General features: G+C 45.1%; 1 protein-coding gene across 1 annotated transcript in view; it reads right to left on the bottom strand.

Moving 5' to 3' along the window:
• Window positions 1-2114: 2114 nt before the first annotated feature.
• The window catches only part of LOC126176143 (uncharacterized), a 57393-nt gene continuing 45571 nt past the window's right edge, over window positions 2115-13936 (bottom strand). Inside the window, exon 2 of the mRNA XM_049923284.1 lies at window positions 2115-2461. Within this exon, the coding sequence (XP_049779241.1) occupies window positions 2115-2461 (347 nt within the window). The remainder of the gene's footprint in view (window positions 2462-13936) is intronic.

Raw genomic sequence — 13936 nt, 5'->3', positions numbered from 1 at the left:
TTTGCTCTCCAATTTTACCCTCAGTTCACTAATGTGTTGGAAATTAGTCTTCTTCAGACTAGATGAATGATGTCACTCCTTTTCTATGGCAGGGGGAGGGGTTTCCAAAATTTATCTCCCTTGGGTGAAAGATTTGGAAACTCGTCTGTCAAGCCTGTTGCCTTCGGAGGAGAGAGTGTTAATAAAAATACATTCGAATTCAATCCCTTATTGCTTGTTTACCACACTTATCGATCTAAACGCTCTGTATTAATGTAGTAGTATTTTATACCATCTACAGCTCACTACAGTACCACGGAAGTCTTCACTTTCTCTCTTAATGCACGTCCTGTGACTTTGCTCTTGTTTTACTCTATTTTGTCACGTATTGCTCTCCTTGGCGACTTTTCAGAGATCCCCATTTCTGATCAGTTCGTCTAATTATCAACATCTACCTATAGCACCATATCTCAGATGCAGTGCTTCCATTGTACATTCTTAAATATTTCGGCCCCAAAATAAACCTGATATTTGATATTAGTAGACGCCTTTTGGCCAGAAATGCCCTTTGTGCATGACCTAGTCCGTTTTTTATGTCCTTGCTATGTCGGTCATGTATTGCTTTACTTCCAGCGTAGTAGAGCTTTTTCCCTTTGTCTACTTTGTTGCTCCCAATTTCGATTAAGGATTATCGCTACTCTAATATCTGCTACACCTCATTTTTCCGACTTTGTTTTAGCTTACTCTCACTCCATATTGTGTGCTCATTTTACTCTTCTTAGTTTCAAAATTTTCTGTAGTTCTTCTCCATCTTCAGTAAGATCAGCAATATTATCAGAGAATACTATGACTAATATCTTTTCATTATGAATTTTTGTTCCCTCTACTGAATTGTCGTTTCACTTCCGTCATTGCTTTCTCAATGGACACGTTAGGCAGTAAGGAGAATGATCGCGTTCCTGCCTAGCGCCCTTTATAATACAAGCGCGTGTATCTTGGTCTTCTTATTTCTCCTTCTTCTACATCTACATCTCCATAATTACTCTGGAATTCACAATTAAATGCCTGGCAGAGTGTTCATCGAGCCACCTCGAAGCCATTACCGTTCCACTCCAGAACAGCGCGGGGAAAAAAGGAGCACTGATCTCTATCCCTTCGAGCTCTCTGCCTTATTTTGTTACGATGATCGTTTCTTGCTGTTTAGGTGGGGGCCAAACAATATATTTTCGGAGGAGAATTCTGGTAATTTAAATTTCATGAAGATTTCCTGCCGCAATGAAAAATGCCTTTGTTTTAATGATTTCCATCTCAGCTGTCAGTTCTCCTTCACCTATTCCGCGCTAATACAAAACGAGCAGCCCTTCTTTAAACTATTTAAATGCTCTCCGTCTGATGTGGATCTACTCCACAAGAGGGCTGACAAGCGTAGTGTAAGAAGTCTCTTTAGCAGACCTGTAGATTTTCTTAATGTTTTGTCAATAAAGCTTTGTCTTTTGTTCGCTTTCCGGACAACATTATCTATGTAATCGATGCAGTTTAAGTTATTTGTAACTGTAGTCCCTACGTGTTTAGTTGAATACCCAGTCTGTAGATTTGTGTGATGTGTCATGTTACCGAATTTTAGCGGATTCTTTCTAGTGCTTATGTCGATGACTTCACACTTTTCATTACTTAGAGTCAACTGCCACAATAGAGATATCATGATCCTTGTACATTCTTTACTGGTGGCTTATAACTATTTTAGTGATACTTCGTACATCTTCAAACATTTTTGGTTGTCTAACTTTTTTTCTGAGCTGACAAATCTTGTGACAACATCTTGAATTTTCTGAAGTCTTGCTTCAGTTACCAAGGGTCACTTCAGAAATACCTCCCTGGCGCATTGTCCTAAAGCCAAATTAATCATCATCTGACAGGTACTCAATTTTTTCCCAGTTTTCCGTAAATTACGAAGTCGTTCAAATTCGTACCGTGGTAAATTCAACGGGGGTCACTGAGAAATAAGTAATCGTGAATATTATTGCAAAATCTTCTTTATTCCGTGTAAAATAGAGGAGTTATAAATATATAATGTGAGTAATGGGTTAAATGAATAAATAAATAAATAAGTTAGGTGCGTTTCGCGTGGCGGGAGCCTACCGGCGAGCGTCGGACCCTGCCGGAGCCTGCGCGCCGTAGGCGAGGTAGTGGGCGTCGCCGGCGGGGGCGGCGCGGCGGCGGCGGCGGTGGTAGCCTCCGTGGTCGCCGTGGCCCACGGGCACCACGCTGACGTGGTGGCCGCCCTCGTCGCCGCCGCCCATCTTCTTGACTGCGGCGGCCGCGGCCAGGATGAGCGCCATGCCGGCCAGCGCGATGGCCTTCATGGCGAGCAGCGCCACGCCCGCCATGCCCATGGCGCCCATCATGCTCGCCATCATGCCGCCCATCGCCAGCACCAGTCCAGCGCCGCCCTTGTCCTTCTTGCGGCCCTCGAATTGCGTTCCTGTAACACGTGGACCGTACGATACTGAATCAAGAGCGTCATACAGTAGGTAACAAGACTACCACATACACCCAAAGACAAAAAAAGGACAGATGCATCACGGAACAATTACCCAAATGGGGTGAAAATCGATAGATGTGATGTACGTATACAAACAAATTACACTCCTGGAAATTGAAATAAGAACACTGTGAATTCATTGTCCCAGGAAGGAGAAACTTTATTGACACATTCCTGGGGTCAGATACATCACATGATCACACTGACAGAACCACAGGCACATAGACACAGGCAACAGAGCATGCACAATGTCGGCACTAGTACAGTGTATATCCACCTTTCGCAGCAATGCAAGCTGCTATTCTCCCATGGAGACGATCGCAGAGATGCTGGATGTAGTCCTGTGGAACGGCTTGCCATGCCATTTCCACCTGGCGCCTCAGTTGGACCAGCGTTCGTTCTGGACGTGCAGACCGCGTGAGACGACGCTTCATCCAGTCCCAAACATGCTCAATGGGGGACAGATCCGGAGATCTTGCTGGCCAGGGTAGTTGACTTACACCTTCTAGAGCACGTTGGGTGGCACGGGATACATGCGGACGTGCATTGTCCTGTTGGAACAGCAAGTTCCCTTGCCGGTCTAGGAATGGTAGAACGATGGGTTCGATGACGGTTTGGATGGACCGTGCACTATTCAGTGTCCCCTCGAGGATCACCAGTGGTGTACGGCCAGTGTAGGAGATCGCTCCCCACACCATGGTGCCGGGTGTTGGCCCTGTGTGCCTCGGTCGTATGCAGTCCTGATTGTGGCGCTCACCTGCACGGCGCCAAACACGCATACGACCATCATTGGCACCAAGGCAGAAGCGACTCTCATCGCTGAAGACGACACGTCTCCATTCGTCCCTCCATTCACGCCTGTCGCGACACCACTGGAGGCGGGCTGCACGATGTTGGGGCGTGAGCGGAAGACGGCCTAACGGTGTGCGGGACCGTAGCCCAGCTTCATGGAGACGGTTGCGAATGGTCCTCGCCGATACCCCAGGAGCAACAGTGTCCCTAATTTGCTGGGAAGTGGCGGTGCGGTCCCCTACGGCACTGCGTAGGATCCTACGGTCTTGGCGTGCATCCGTGCGTCGCTGCGGTCCGGTCCCAGGTCGACGGGCACGTGCACCTTCCGCCGACCACTGGCGACAACATCGATGTACTGTGGAGACCTCACGCCCCACGTGTTGAGCAATTCGGCGGTACGTCCACCCGGCCTCCCGCATGCCCACCATACGCCCTCGCTCAAAGTCCGTCAATTGCACATACGGTTCACGTCCACGCTGTCACGGCATGCTACCAGTGTTAGAGACTGCGATGGAGCTCCGTATGCCACGGCAAACTGGCTGACACTGACGGCGGCGGTGCACAAATGCTGCGCAGCTAGCGCCATTCGACGGCCAACACCGCGGTTCCTGGTGTGTCCGCTGTGCCGTGCGTGTGATCATTGCCTGTACAGCCCTCTCGCAGTGTCCGGAGCAAGTATGGTGGGTCTGACACACCGGTATCAATGTGTTCTTTTTTCCATTTCCAGGAGTGTATTATCGCTTAATAAAAAGAGAAACAATTTCACAAATTAACAAACTCAGTAATACGTTGGTCCACTTCTGGCAGCTATTCAGCTTGGCTTTGATTGACGGTGTTGTTGGATGTTCTCCTGAGGGATCATGGCAAATTCTGTTCTTCTGGCGCATCAGATCGTCAGAGGCCTGAGATGGATGGAGGGCCCCACTCCAAAAGGTCTCAAATGGGGAGAGATCCAGCGACGTTGCTGGCCAAGGTAGGGTTTGGCAAGTTCGAAGACATGCAGTAGAAACTCTCTCCATGTGCAGGCCGGCATTAGCTTGCTGATATGCAAGCCCAGGATGGCTTGCGACGAATAGTAACAAAACGTCGCATAGAATATCGTCGACGTACCAACGTGCTGTGAGGGCGCCGCGGATGACAACCAAAAGGATCCTGCTACGAAAAGAAATGGCGCCACAGACCATCATAGTTGGTTCTCGGGGCGTATGATGGGCGACAGTCAGGTTGGTATTCAACCACTGTCTGGGGCGCCTGTATCTTCGGTGATCATCGGGGCTCCGTTCGTAGCGGGAGCCACCAGTGAAAACTATTCCATTCGATGGACTGCCTATCTGATTCTCGCCCTCCATAATGGCCGACACCCAGGACTGATGGTCTCCAGCGCTACTTCTTTTCACAGTAGCGCCGCTTTGGTTGTCATACGCAGCATCTTTACAGTACGGTGCTATGTCGACGATATTTTACGCCCCATTTTGTTGCCCTTCATGGCAGGCCATCCTGGGCTTACATTTCAGCAAGATAATGCCCGCCTGCACATGGCGAAAGTTTCTACTCCTTGTGTTCGTGCTTGCCAATACTTACCTTGATCACTAAGATCGCGAGATCTCTCCCCAACTGAGACTGTTTGGAGCATTATGGGCAGGGTATTCCTACCAGCTGGGGATTTTGACTATCTAACGGGCCAGATGAAAAGAAACTGGCATGGTATCCCTCAAGAAGATGTGCAACAAGTCTACCAATCGATGCCAAGCCGAATAACTGTTTGAATAAGGGCCAGAGATGGGGCAGTGCGTTACTGACAGAATCCCTTTCTCTCAAATAAATCATCCAGTTTTCTGAAACTGTAATCATTTGTTTGTCTGTAAATGTACATCAAATTCTCCGAGTTCCGTCCCATTCGGGTAATTTCTTCGTGGTGCCTTTTCTTTCCTGTTTCGTGTATTTTGAGGGTTTGTAGAGAGTTTGCGAAAACTGAAGTTTCGGTTCCACATGAAGTTAAATATAGAAGATAAAGATAAAATAAGTAATGAACAAATACTCTCCGATATAGAATGCTGGTATTATAGCATATCAAAGGCAAATCCACCTGAATGTACCTTAAAGTACAAGAGCAACATTTACATGCCATGTCACAGGATAAAATTGCAGTTTTGCATAATCTACGTTGCTTATATAGCCTGCAAGGTAACTGCCAGCTGGTAGCGTCTGCCACATTTGTCACACATGGACACATGAATGAAAAATATATTTGTGAGTTAAATTAATAGTATCTACATTGTGGTTCAGAATACTGTGAAGGACGCCTACTAATGTTGAATATGCGGATAACTTCATTGCAGGGTGAGCTAAATGAAAGACGCCTGTTATGGATCAGACTACGTGGATATCCTGGCAAGGGAGGTACTAAGTATCCTAATGTCATTCTACTAATGAATCAATGCAGAATTCGCCAGGTGCCTGAGCATCAATAATTAATACAAAATAAAGGAACATATCCTTTGGCCTGTAGGCTAATCGGAAGCCGACTGTTATTTGAAAGAAAATTCGGACCACGAAACGGCCATAAGAAACTTTGTTCCTCACATATAAACGTGGCAGAAGGCTTTGATTAATCTACACTGACGGGAAAATGTCTCAACACCAAAAAACAGTTAATGTAGAATAATGAAATTTCGGGAATACATTAGTCCAGTAACATATTTAAGCGATTAACACCACAAGATCACAGATGTGAAATACTGATATGTTAATAATCGGCCTAACCTCCAGAGTGTTGAATTCAAGCATGCAATATACATTGTGTTGTACAGGTTCCGGGGGTCAGTTTGTGGGACGGTGTTCCATGTCTGTTGCACTTGGCCAGTCAACGCAAGGACGGTTAATGCTGGTTTTGGATGACGCCGGCGTTGTCGTTCGATGATGTCCCAAATGTGCTCAATTCGAAGTGGGTTTGGTGAGAGAGCAGTACAAGGTAACATGTCGACACTCTGTAGAGCATGTTGGGTTAAAACAGCAGTATGTGGGCGAGCATTATCCTGCTGGAAAACACCCCGTGGAGTGCTGTTCATGAATTGTTGCACAACAGGTCGAATCACCAGACTGACGTACAAATTTGCCGTCAGTGTGGTTGGGATAACCAAGGAAGCGATCCTGCAGTCATAAGAAATCGCACTCCAGACTATAATTCCAGGTGCAGGTAGGCTCTCAACTGGTGGCCTAGTAACCAACACACGGCCATCACTGGCACCAAGGCAGAACCATCTCTCATAAAACAACAATAGACCTTCACCCTAACCCCCCCCCCCCCAAGGAACTCTCGCTTGAGACCACTGAAGATGCAAATGGCGGTGATGCGGGGTAAGTGTAATGCAAGCTACGGGGAGCCTGGCCGGAACTAAGTCACCGATTTGTAACAATGCTTTGTGTCACTGTGGTGTCAACTGATGCTCGATGCGGCAGAGCTATCGCCGAAAGCGATGGTCTTACTGTTCGGTAGTGCCACGTGTCCGTCGTGGTCCCGGTCTTCTTGGGACCGTACATTCTCGTGACAATCACTGGACAGCAGTCATGTACAGTGGCTACATTTCTGCCACGCTTTTCTGCAGTATCGCGAAGGAACATCCAGCTTCTCGTACCCCTATTACACGACCTCGTTCAAACTCTGTGAGGTGTAGATAACGGTGCCTCTGTAGCCTTAAAGGCGTTCTTTACTAACATCAACTCACAAGTCGCGTCTCGGAGGTAACTAATACTTATGAACGTTACAGCATGCATTTAAAGCAAACCTTATTAGCAATCTCACAGTGACGCTACTAGCGCCACTCTTATGCTGTGGTGCGAAACTTAACTTGAATAGACGTCGTTTTTCAGATGTAGTAAAACGCCTACCATCATTCGTTTACGTCGCAAATCTCCTTTTTGGTGTTGCGATAATTATTTCCGTCAGTGTATATTGAAATGACAATTAATCAATGAAACTTCGAAATGATATCAAGCAGAATTCAATTATTACACGTTTATTGTACATAGGTCTACACACATGGCAAAAGCTAAAGGTGGCGAACGGCGTCGTTCAAAAGCAACACGAAATACAGTAAGTATTAATCAGTCTCAGGTAATGCGCATATGCTGAGTCCGAAGGATACTGGTAAACACAGTGTAAAGGAGGCGTTACTTCCAGAGATCGCTACTGAATAGGTTTTAAGTGATGAGCCAGAAATAATTGCGTTACCCTCGACATTAATGAGAGGTTAGACACGCACCAGAATTATTACATGTACCAGGAGAGTTAACGAGGAAGTTAGTGGTAATTCAAGATTCACTGCAACAAACATTGCGTCCCGAAACGTGAAGGAGTTGAAACGAAGATTAAAAAAAAAAAAACGTTAATGGCTGTGAAACCACTCCAAACTGGCCTCAAGGTTCCTAAGCATGTGATGGAGATACCAGTTGGATCCTAATACTACAACGAGAATACTCATTAGTCTGGCTACCGACACGAATCTTGAATGCAGAGCAACTGCTCTCCATCGACCTCAGATCAGTCTTTTCTCTGCCGCTCTCAGGAACAGAATGTACTCTGCGTCGCCCACTGAACGTAACGTTCTTTGTACTTTTCCATTTCTCTAACTCTGGTGTCTTAAAAAAAAAATTAGTTCCAACAAAGCTCTCGTCAGCCTGCAAAGGCTAGTGCTTATTTTTTTGACTTATCGATAGAAAGAAAATGTTCCACACGAGTCGCCTCCTTTTTCTCTTATCGACGCCACTTATTTTCGTCCAGTGAGAACCCTAGCCTTGTCGTTAGCCTATGAGACACGAGCAAACGCTCGTTTCTCCGCCAACTGTCCTGAATATTTTCCGAAAGCGTCTTAACGCTTCCCATACTTTTGATAAACTCTTTGGGCCCCGGTACATCTGTTTCGGGCGTAACTTCCTACTTAATCAGCAGACTGTCAACTTTATACTGGCTCCAGTATGTCGTCTGGGGTGCACAAGGTCGCCATTCCTGTCGGGAGGATGGAGCCATAGTGCCTTCAAGAGGCGTCTCTCTACCGATAAACAGCGAAACATCCCCCCTGGTGCATTCTGCCGAAAACAGGCCATAAAGAACCACAGCCTAGGGAGTAAAGTGACCGACAAGGGCAAAGCCTTCTTTGAGTGCGTTACGCGAAGGCTCAGCATTGTCTGAGGCGGAGAACAAGGGCCACCTTGCAGGAAAGTGCACGTGACTTGCATGTGAAGCTCGGCCGTCCTAACATTACCTCGTATGAACGAAAAACTGTTACTTCAGTAACATCTGACTTGCTTGTTCTTTGATCAGTTAAGAGGATTATCAAATTGTCTACCTGGATTCTATTAAAAGGAGCTAAATAAGCGAGTTCAAAGAGCTTCTTACGCGGGTGATTGCAATTGTTTCTACTCTGTTCACACTGAAATTATTCGAGGAAACTAATTTTACCGACTTCTAATCACAGCACGCTGATGTCTAGGTCTAAATGCTAGTAGTGAGACCCGCAGAAGCATCTTCCCATGTTTCTTTTATTAATCTATCTCTTTCTAGTTCGTTCTAAGACTGGATTTTCATGTTACTTGGATTAGCAAGGAAGTGAGGGGTGCGGACCTAGTTTGTCATTTATCAAACATAAGTCTTCCTGAGAGGCTGGTTATTTTTGCAAAAAATGGTTCAAATGGCTCTGAGCACTATGGGACTCAACATCTCAGGTCATAAGTCCCCTAGAACTTAGAACTACTTAAACCTAACTAACCTAAGGACACCACACACACCCATGCCCGAGGCAGGATTCGAACCTGCGACCGTAGCAGTCCCGTGGTTCCGGACTGCGGCGCCAGAACCGCTAGACCACCGCGGCCGGCTATTTTTGCAAATATTTAGAAAATGACAAGAGCCAAAAACCAGTTCAGAAAATCACAAAGATGTAAGACGGATCTGACAGACCTTTCTCAAATGTTCTTCGAAATACTTGATTAAAATATGTGATTTATCAGGGGTAAAACCATTATATAACCGTTTCTAAATGTGTAATTTGAATGGCGGAATGTGGCAACTCGTACGCTATGCCTGAAATCGCGGAGGAGTCATCTTTCGCGGTTCTCTGCCCAAAACAGCGGTTAGCCGAAGAATGTTTGACTCAAAGAACAACAGCAAAGCAGCGACCACGATAGAGAGAATGGCATGGCGAGGACAAGCATGCGGCAACGCCCTGCGTATGGTCACCGTCTGCCATTGTAATTATTTGAGCTTTTTCCTTTTTTACCGCTAACAAATCACAAGTTTTAACCTGTTACTTCCAATAACAGTATTCTCAGTAAAAACAATAAAAAAAGGGTCGTCGTAAAAAACCGCATGAAATCAGCATAAGGAGTCGCGCATGAGTTCCAAAGTGCTACCAGTAGTCCAGCCAGCACTTGACTGTGCGTAGCGTTTTAAAAATAATTTAATTCAGACAAGTTTTCTCATTAAATGAGTAAATCCAGCTGAACACCACCTGCCGGTAGTTGCCTTGCACACTATACGAACAACGCCGATTCTACCAGGCGACTATTTTATCCTATGACGTACCACGTAAATTTTGCTGATAGGTTCGATAGGTTACTCCTGTAACCACTTGAGACATTTTATGTGCTATAATAACCACGTTGTATATTCCAATGCATTTGTCTGCAGATAATAAAAATGAAGAAGCCACATCGTTTCATACCGAATGCAAATTGCCTTAATTTTTCCTATTGTTTGAGGGCTATGCAGACAGCTAAATATACCGTCACACTATTAACATTCAGAAAAATACTTACTCGGAGTCATTACAACACCAGCCGCAAAGACGATATGATACACTTGTTTACTGACGAACGAGATCGAATGCTGGCTGAACTGAAGGCGATCATCAGGAAAAAAATGAGTTAAATGTGAGGAGACAGGTGAAAAAATTTTCAATAGTTGACATCACCAACTGCTTGAATTCATTGTCTTAATGCATGGGGAGGAAAATTTCGTGATATATATGGCAGATGATATTGATGTTGTCAAATAAAATGTAATCCTACGGAAAGTCAACATCAAGATTCAAGATACGGAATATTTTCCGTCATTTGTGGACCAGACATGATTGACTAAGTTTCAGTTATTGAGAGAAACATTTCTTCATGAGTTCTCAAAGAGATTGAAATGGTTGAAATGGCTCTAAGCACTATGGGGCTTAACATCTGAGGTCATCAGTCCTCTAGACTTAGAACTACTTAAACCTAACTAACCTAAGGACATCACACACATCCATGCCCGAGGCAGGATTCGAACCTACGACCGTAGCAGCAGCGTGGTTCCGAACTGAAGCGCCTAGAACCTTTCGGCCATAGCGGCCGGCTCAAAGAGGTTCCAATACACAACACAACAGGTTGGAAGCCGGATTGAGATTTATTTGTCACGCCTTTGGCTGCTATTGCACTCCATTATTTCCAACTTGAGCTGACACACGTACAGGTTCCCAGCTTTGTCCAGTTTAGAGATTTGCAAGGCTCTTATAAAATGTTACTCCAAGACCAATAGAATAGACTGTATAGACAAGCTGCTAAAGAGATTTCAGTGTCTGCGTCAGTATATGTGTGCTATGTTAGCAAACGTCTTTTTTCTGCAATAAAAGCCTCTCCAGATTTTAATCTGCGTTATCTGTTTGTATCAAGAACCATAGTTACAGGTGTATTACCTATTCTAAAATCGAAATATGTGTAAATTTTTAAACGTCACAACATAATGTTAAATGCGTTTCTGCAAAGGTTTTCGTAGTTCTGCTAACTATTAGAACTATCTTATCTATTTATTTACCGATGTTATTGGAGTTAATGCTTTGGTGGAAAACTAACAGCCTGAAAATAAACACAAGCCATAAAACCCTGCTCATAAAAGTATGCTATGATATTCTTCCCTCATAAGTCATGGCGTCCCGGGTTCGATTCCCGGCCGGGTTGGGTATTTTCTCTGCCCGGGGACTGGGTGTTTGTGTTGTCCTCATCACATCATCATCATCATCATATGTGACAGTGACTAGATTGGATTGCGTAAAAAAATTGGACTGTGTAAACATTGGGACTTTGTACGGGCGCTGATGACCGCGCAGTTGAGCGCCCCACAAACCAAACATCATCATCATCATCCCTCATAAGTAGTTGGTTCAAATGGCTCTGAGCACTATGGGACACAACTTCTGAGGTCATTAGTCCCCTAGAACTTAGAACTAGTTAAACCTAACTAACCTAAGGACATCACAAACATCCATGCCCGAGGCAGGATTCGAACCTGCGACCGTAGCGGTCTTGCGGTTCCAGACTGCAGCGCCTTTAACCGCACGGCCACTTCGGCCGGCCCATAAGTAGTTGGTTCAAATGGCTCTCAGCACTATGCGACATAACTTCTGAGGTCATCAGTCGCCTAGAACTTAGAACTACTTAAACCTAACTAACCTAAGGACATCACACACATCCATGCCCGAGGCAGGATTCGAACCTGTGACCGAGCGGTCGCGCGGTTCCAGGCTGTAGCACCCAGAACCGCTCGGCCACATCGGCCGGCCATAAGTAGTTCTACTGCGTTCCAAATACGTCTTCGTTTGCCACATGTGCGACATTAGGCGTATAGTCGTCTCACTGGCACACCCGCTCTGACTAGCGCAATTGTGGGGGAAGCCGGAGCGCTGGCAGACTCGCATCCTGACCAGGCCGGCCGTTTAACGTCCTGGTTGCTTGTCAGGCCTACTGCGAGAAGTTGCGCTTCTGATCTGTCAGAGTACACACAAATTCTCGCTATCCTCACAGATCGTGAGGAAGTATTGCAACACTTGTTACACGAAATACACTGTCTAATGGACACACACTGCAGACTGCGCGTAAACTAAATAAAGTCGAAAGTAATGAGGGGTGGCTGAAATGAAATTGGTGATGAACTTAACATCAAAATTGCTGACTGCGAAGTAGACGAACTGCAGGAATTCTATTACCTTGGAAGCAAAACAACACGCGACTGCCGAAGCAAGGGGAAAACAAAAAGTATTCTAACAAATGCAAAGTGGGCATTCCCGGCCACATGAAGTTTACTATCATCAAACATGGGCCTGATACGAGGAAGAAATTCCTGAGAATGTATTTTTGGATTAGAGCATTGTATGTAAGTGAAACATGCACTGTAGGTAAACAGGAAAAGAAGAGAATTGAAGTATTTGAGATACGGTGCTACAAAATGAAGTTGAAAGTTAGGCACATTGGTAAATGAGAAATAAGCCTCTGTAGAATCGGCTACGAGAACGTGTGGGAAACACAGACAAGAAGACTTGAAGCCATAACTTCGAATATACTTGAATGAGCTGTAGAGGGTAAAAACTTTAGGTTAAGACGAAGATTTATATATATCTACATACGATGGAGGATGTTGGGAGGAAGTTGTTGAATGGTTCAAATGGCTCTGAGCACTATGGGACTCAACATCTGAGGTCATCAGTCCCCTAGAACTTAGAACTACTTAAACCTAACTAACCTAAGGACATCACACACATCCATGCCCGAGGCAGGATTCGAGCCTGCGACCGTAGCGGTCGCGCGGTTCCAGACTGAAGCGCCTAGAACCGCTCGGCCACACCGGCCGGCTGAAGTTGTTGAGTGAAGCAGTTGGCACAAGAGAGAAATTCGTATCAAGCCGTATAGAACCAATCGGAAGACTAATAGAAACAAAAGAACGTCACGAAAGGGCGACCCGTGACATGTGTTGAGTTCTGCTAACTTTAGCGCCGAGTGGCGTCTGTGGATGTTAGTTTCCGGACAAAAGATTCCTATCCTCAGTTGCATCCTCTGCCAAAGTGATAACTGAAGAAAGCTTCACAAGCCAAGGTTGATAGAGACGCGTTTTATTGGTTGACCGGTTTGAACAGAGGTATGCTGTCGTCATCGGATCCTCTGTCGAAACTGTTCATCTAATAAAAAGCTTTGTTATTGATTTCCGATTCTGAAATTTTTTTCAGATATCATACATTACAAATCGCTTCCAGACTGACAATGTCAGGAATATATAGCGCTTCCATTAAATGTAAGTGTTTATTATTTGTTACATCCATATGGTACTTCCAGATCATTTTAAATATTTAAATATTTAAGGATTGATGAATACTTTCTCTACATTAGGTTGTTTACACGTAGAAATTGAACAGCTTTCAATTATTTGCTGGATGTGTTCCAATCTCTGGCTTCCTCTACACTTTTTACATTCTGTAGCTTCCTCTAGTACCATGGAAATAATCCATTGATTTCCTAAAAGATGTGTAGCCCTTCTGTCCCTTTTTCTTGTTAGTGTTCCCCATATATTCTTTTCCTCGCCGATCCTCGGAAAACCTCCTAATTCCTTACCTTATCAGTCCACCTAATTTTGAAAATTCTTCTGTAGCATCACGTGTCAAATGCTTCGATTCTCGTCTGTTCCGATTTTCCTGCAGACCATGCTCCACGACCATACAATGCTATGCTCCAAACGTACATTCTCAGTAATTTCTTCCTCAAATCTAGGACTATGTTCGATACTAGTAGGCCTGTCTTGGCCAGGAATGCCATTTCTTCCAGTGCTACTGT

This window comes from Schistocerca cancellata, chromosome 3, assembly GCF_023864275.1.
Source record: "Schistocerca cancellata isolate TAMUIC-IGC-003103 chromosome 3, iqSchCanc2.1, whole genome shotgun sequence".
NCBI lineage: Eukaryota > Metazoa > Arthropoda > Insecta > Orthoptera > Acrididae > Schistocerca > Schistocerca cancellata.
This window is presented reverse-complemented; position numbering and strand designations above follow the sequence as displayed.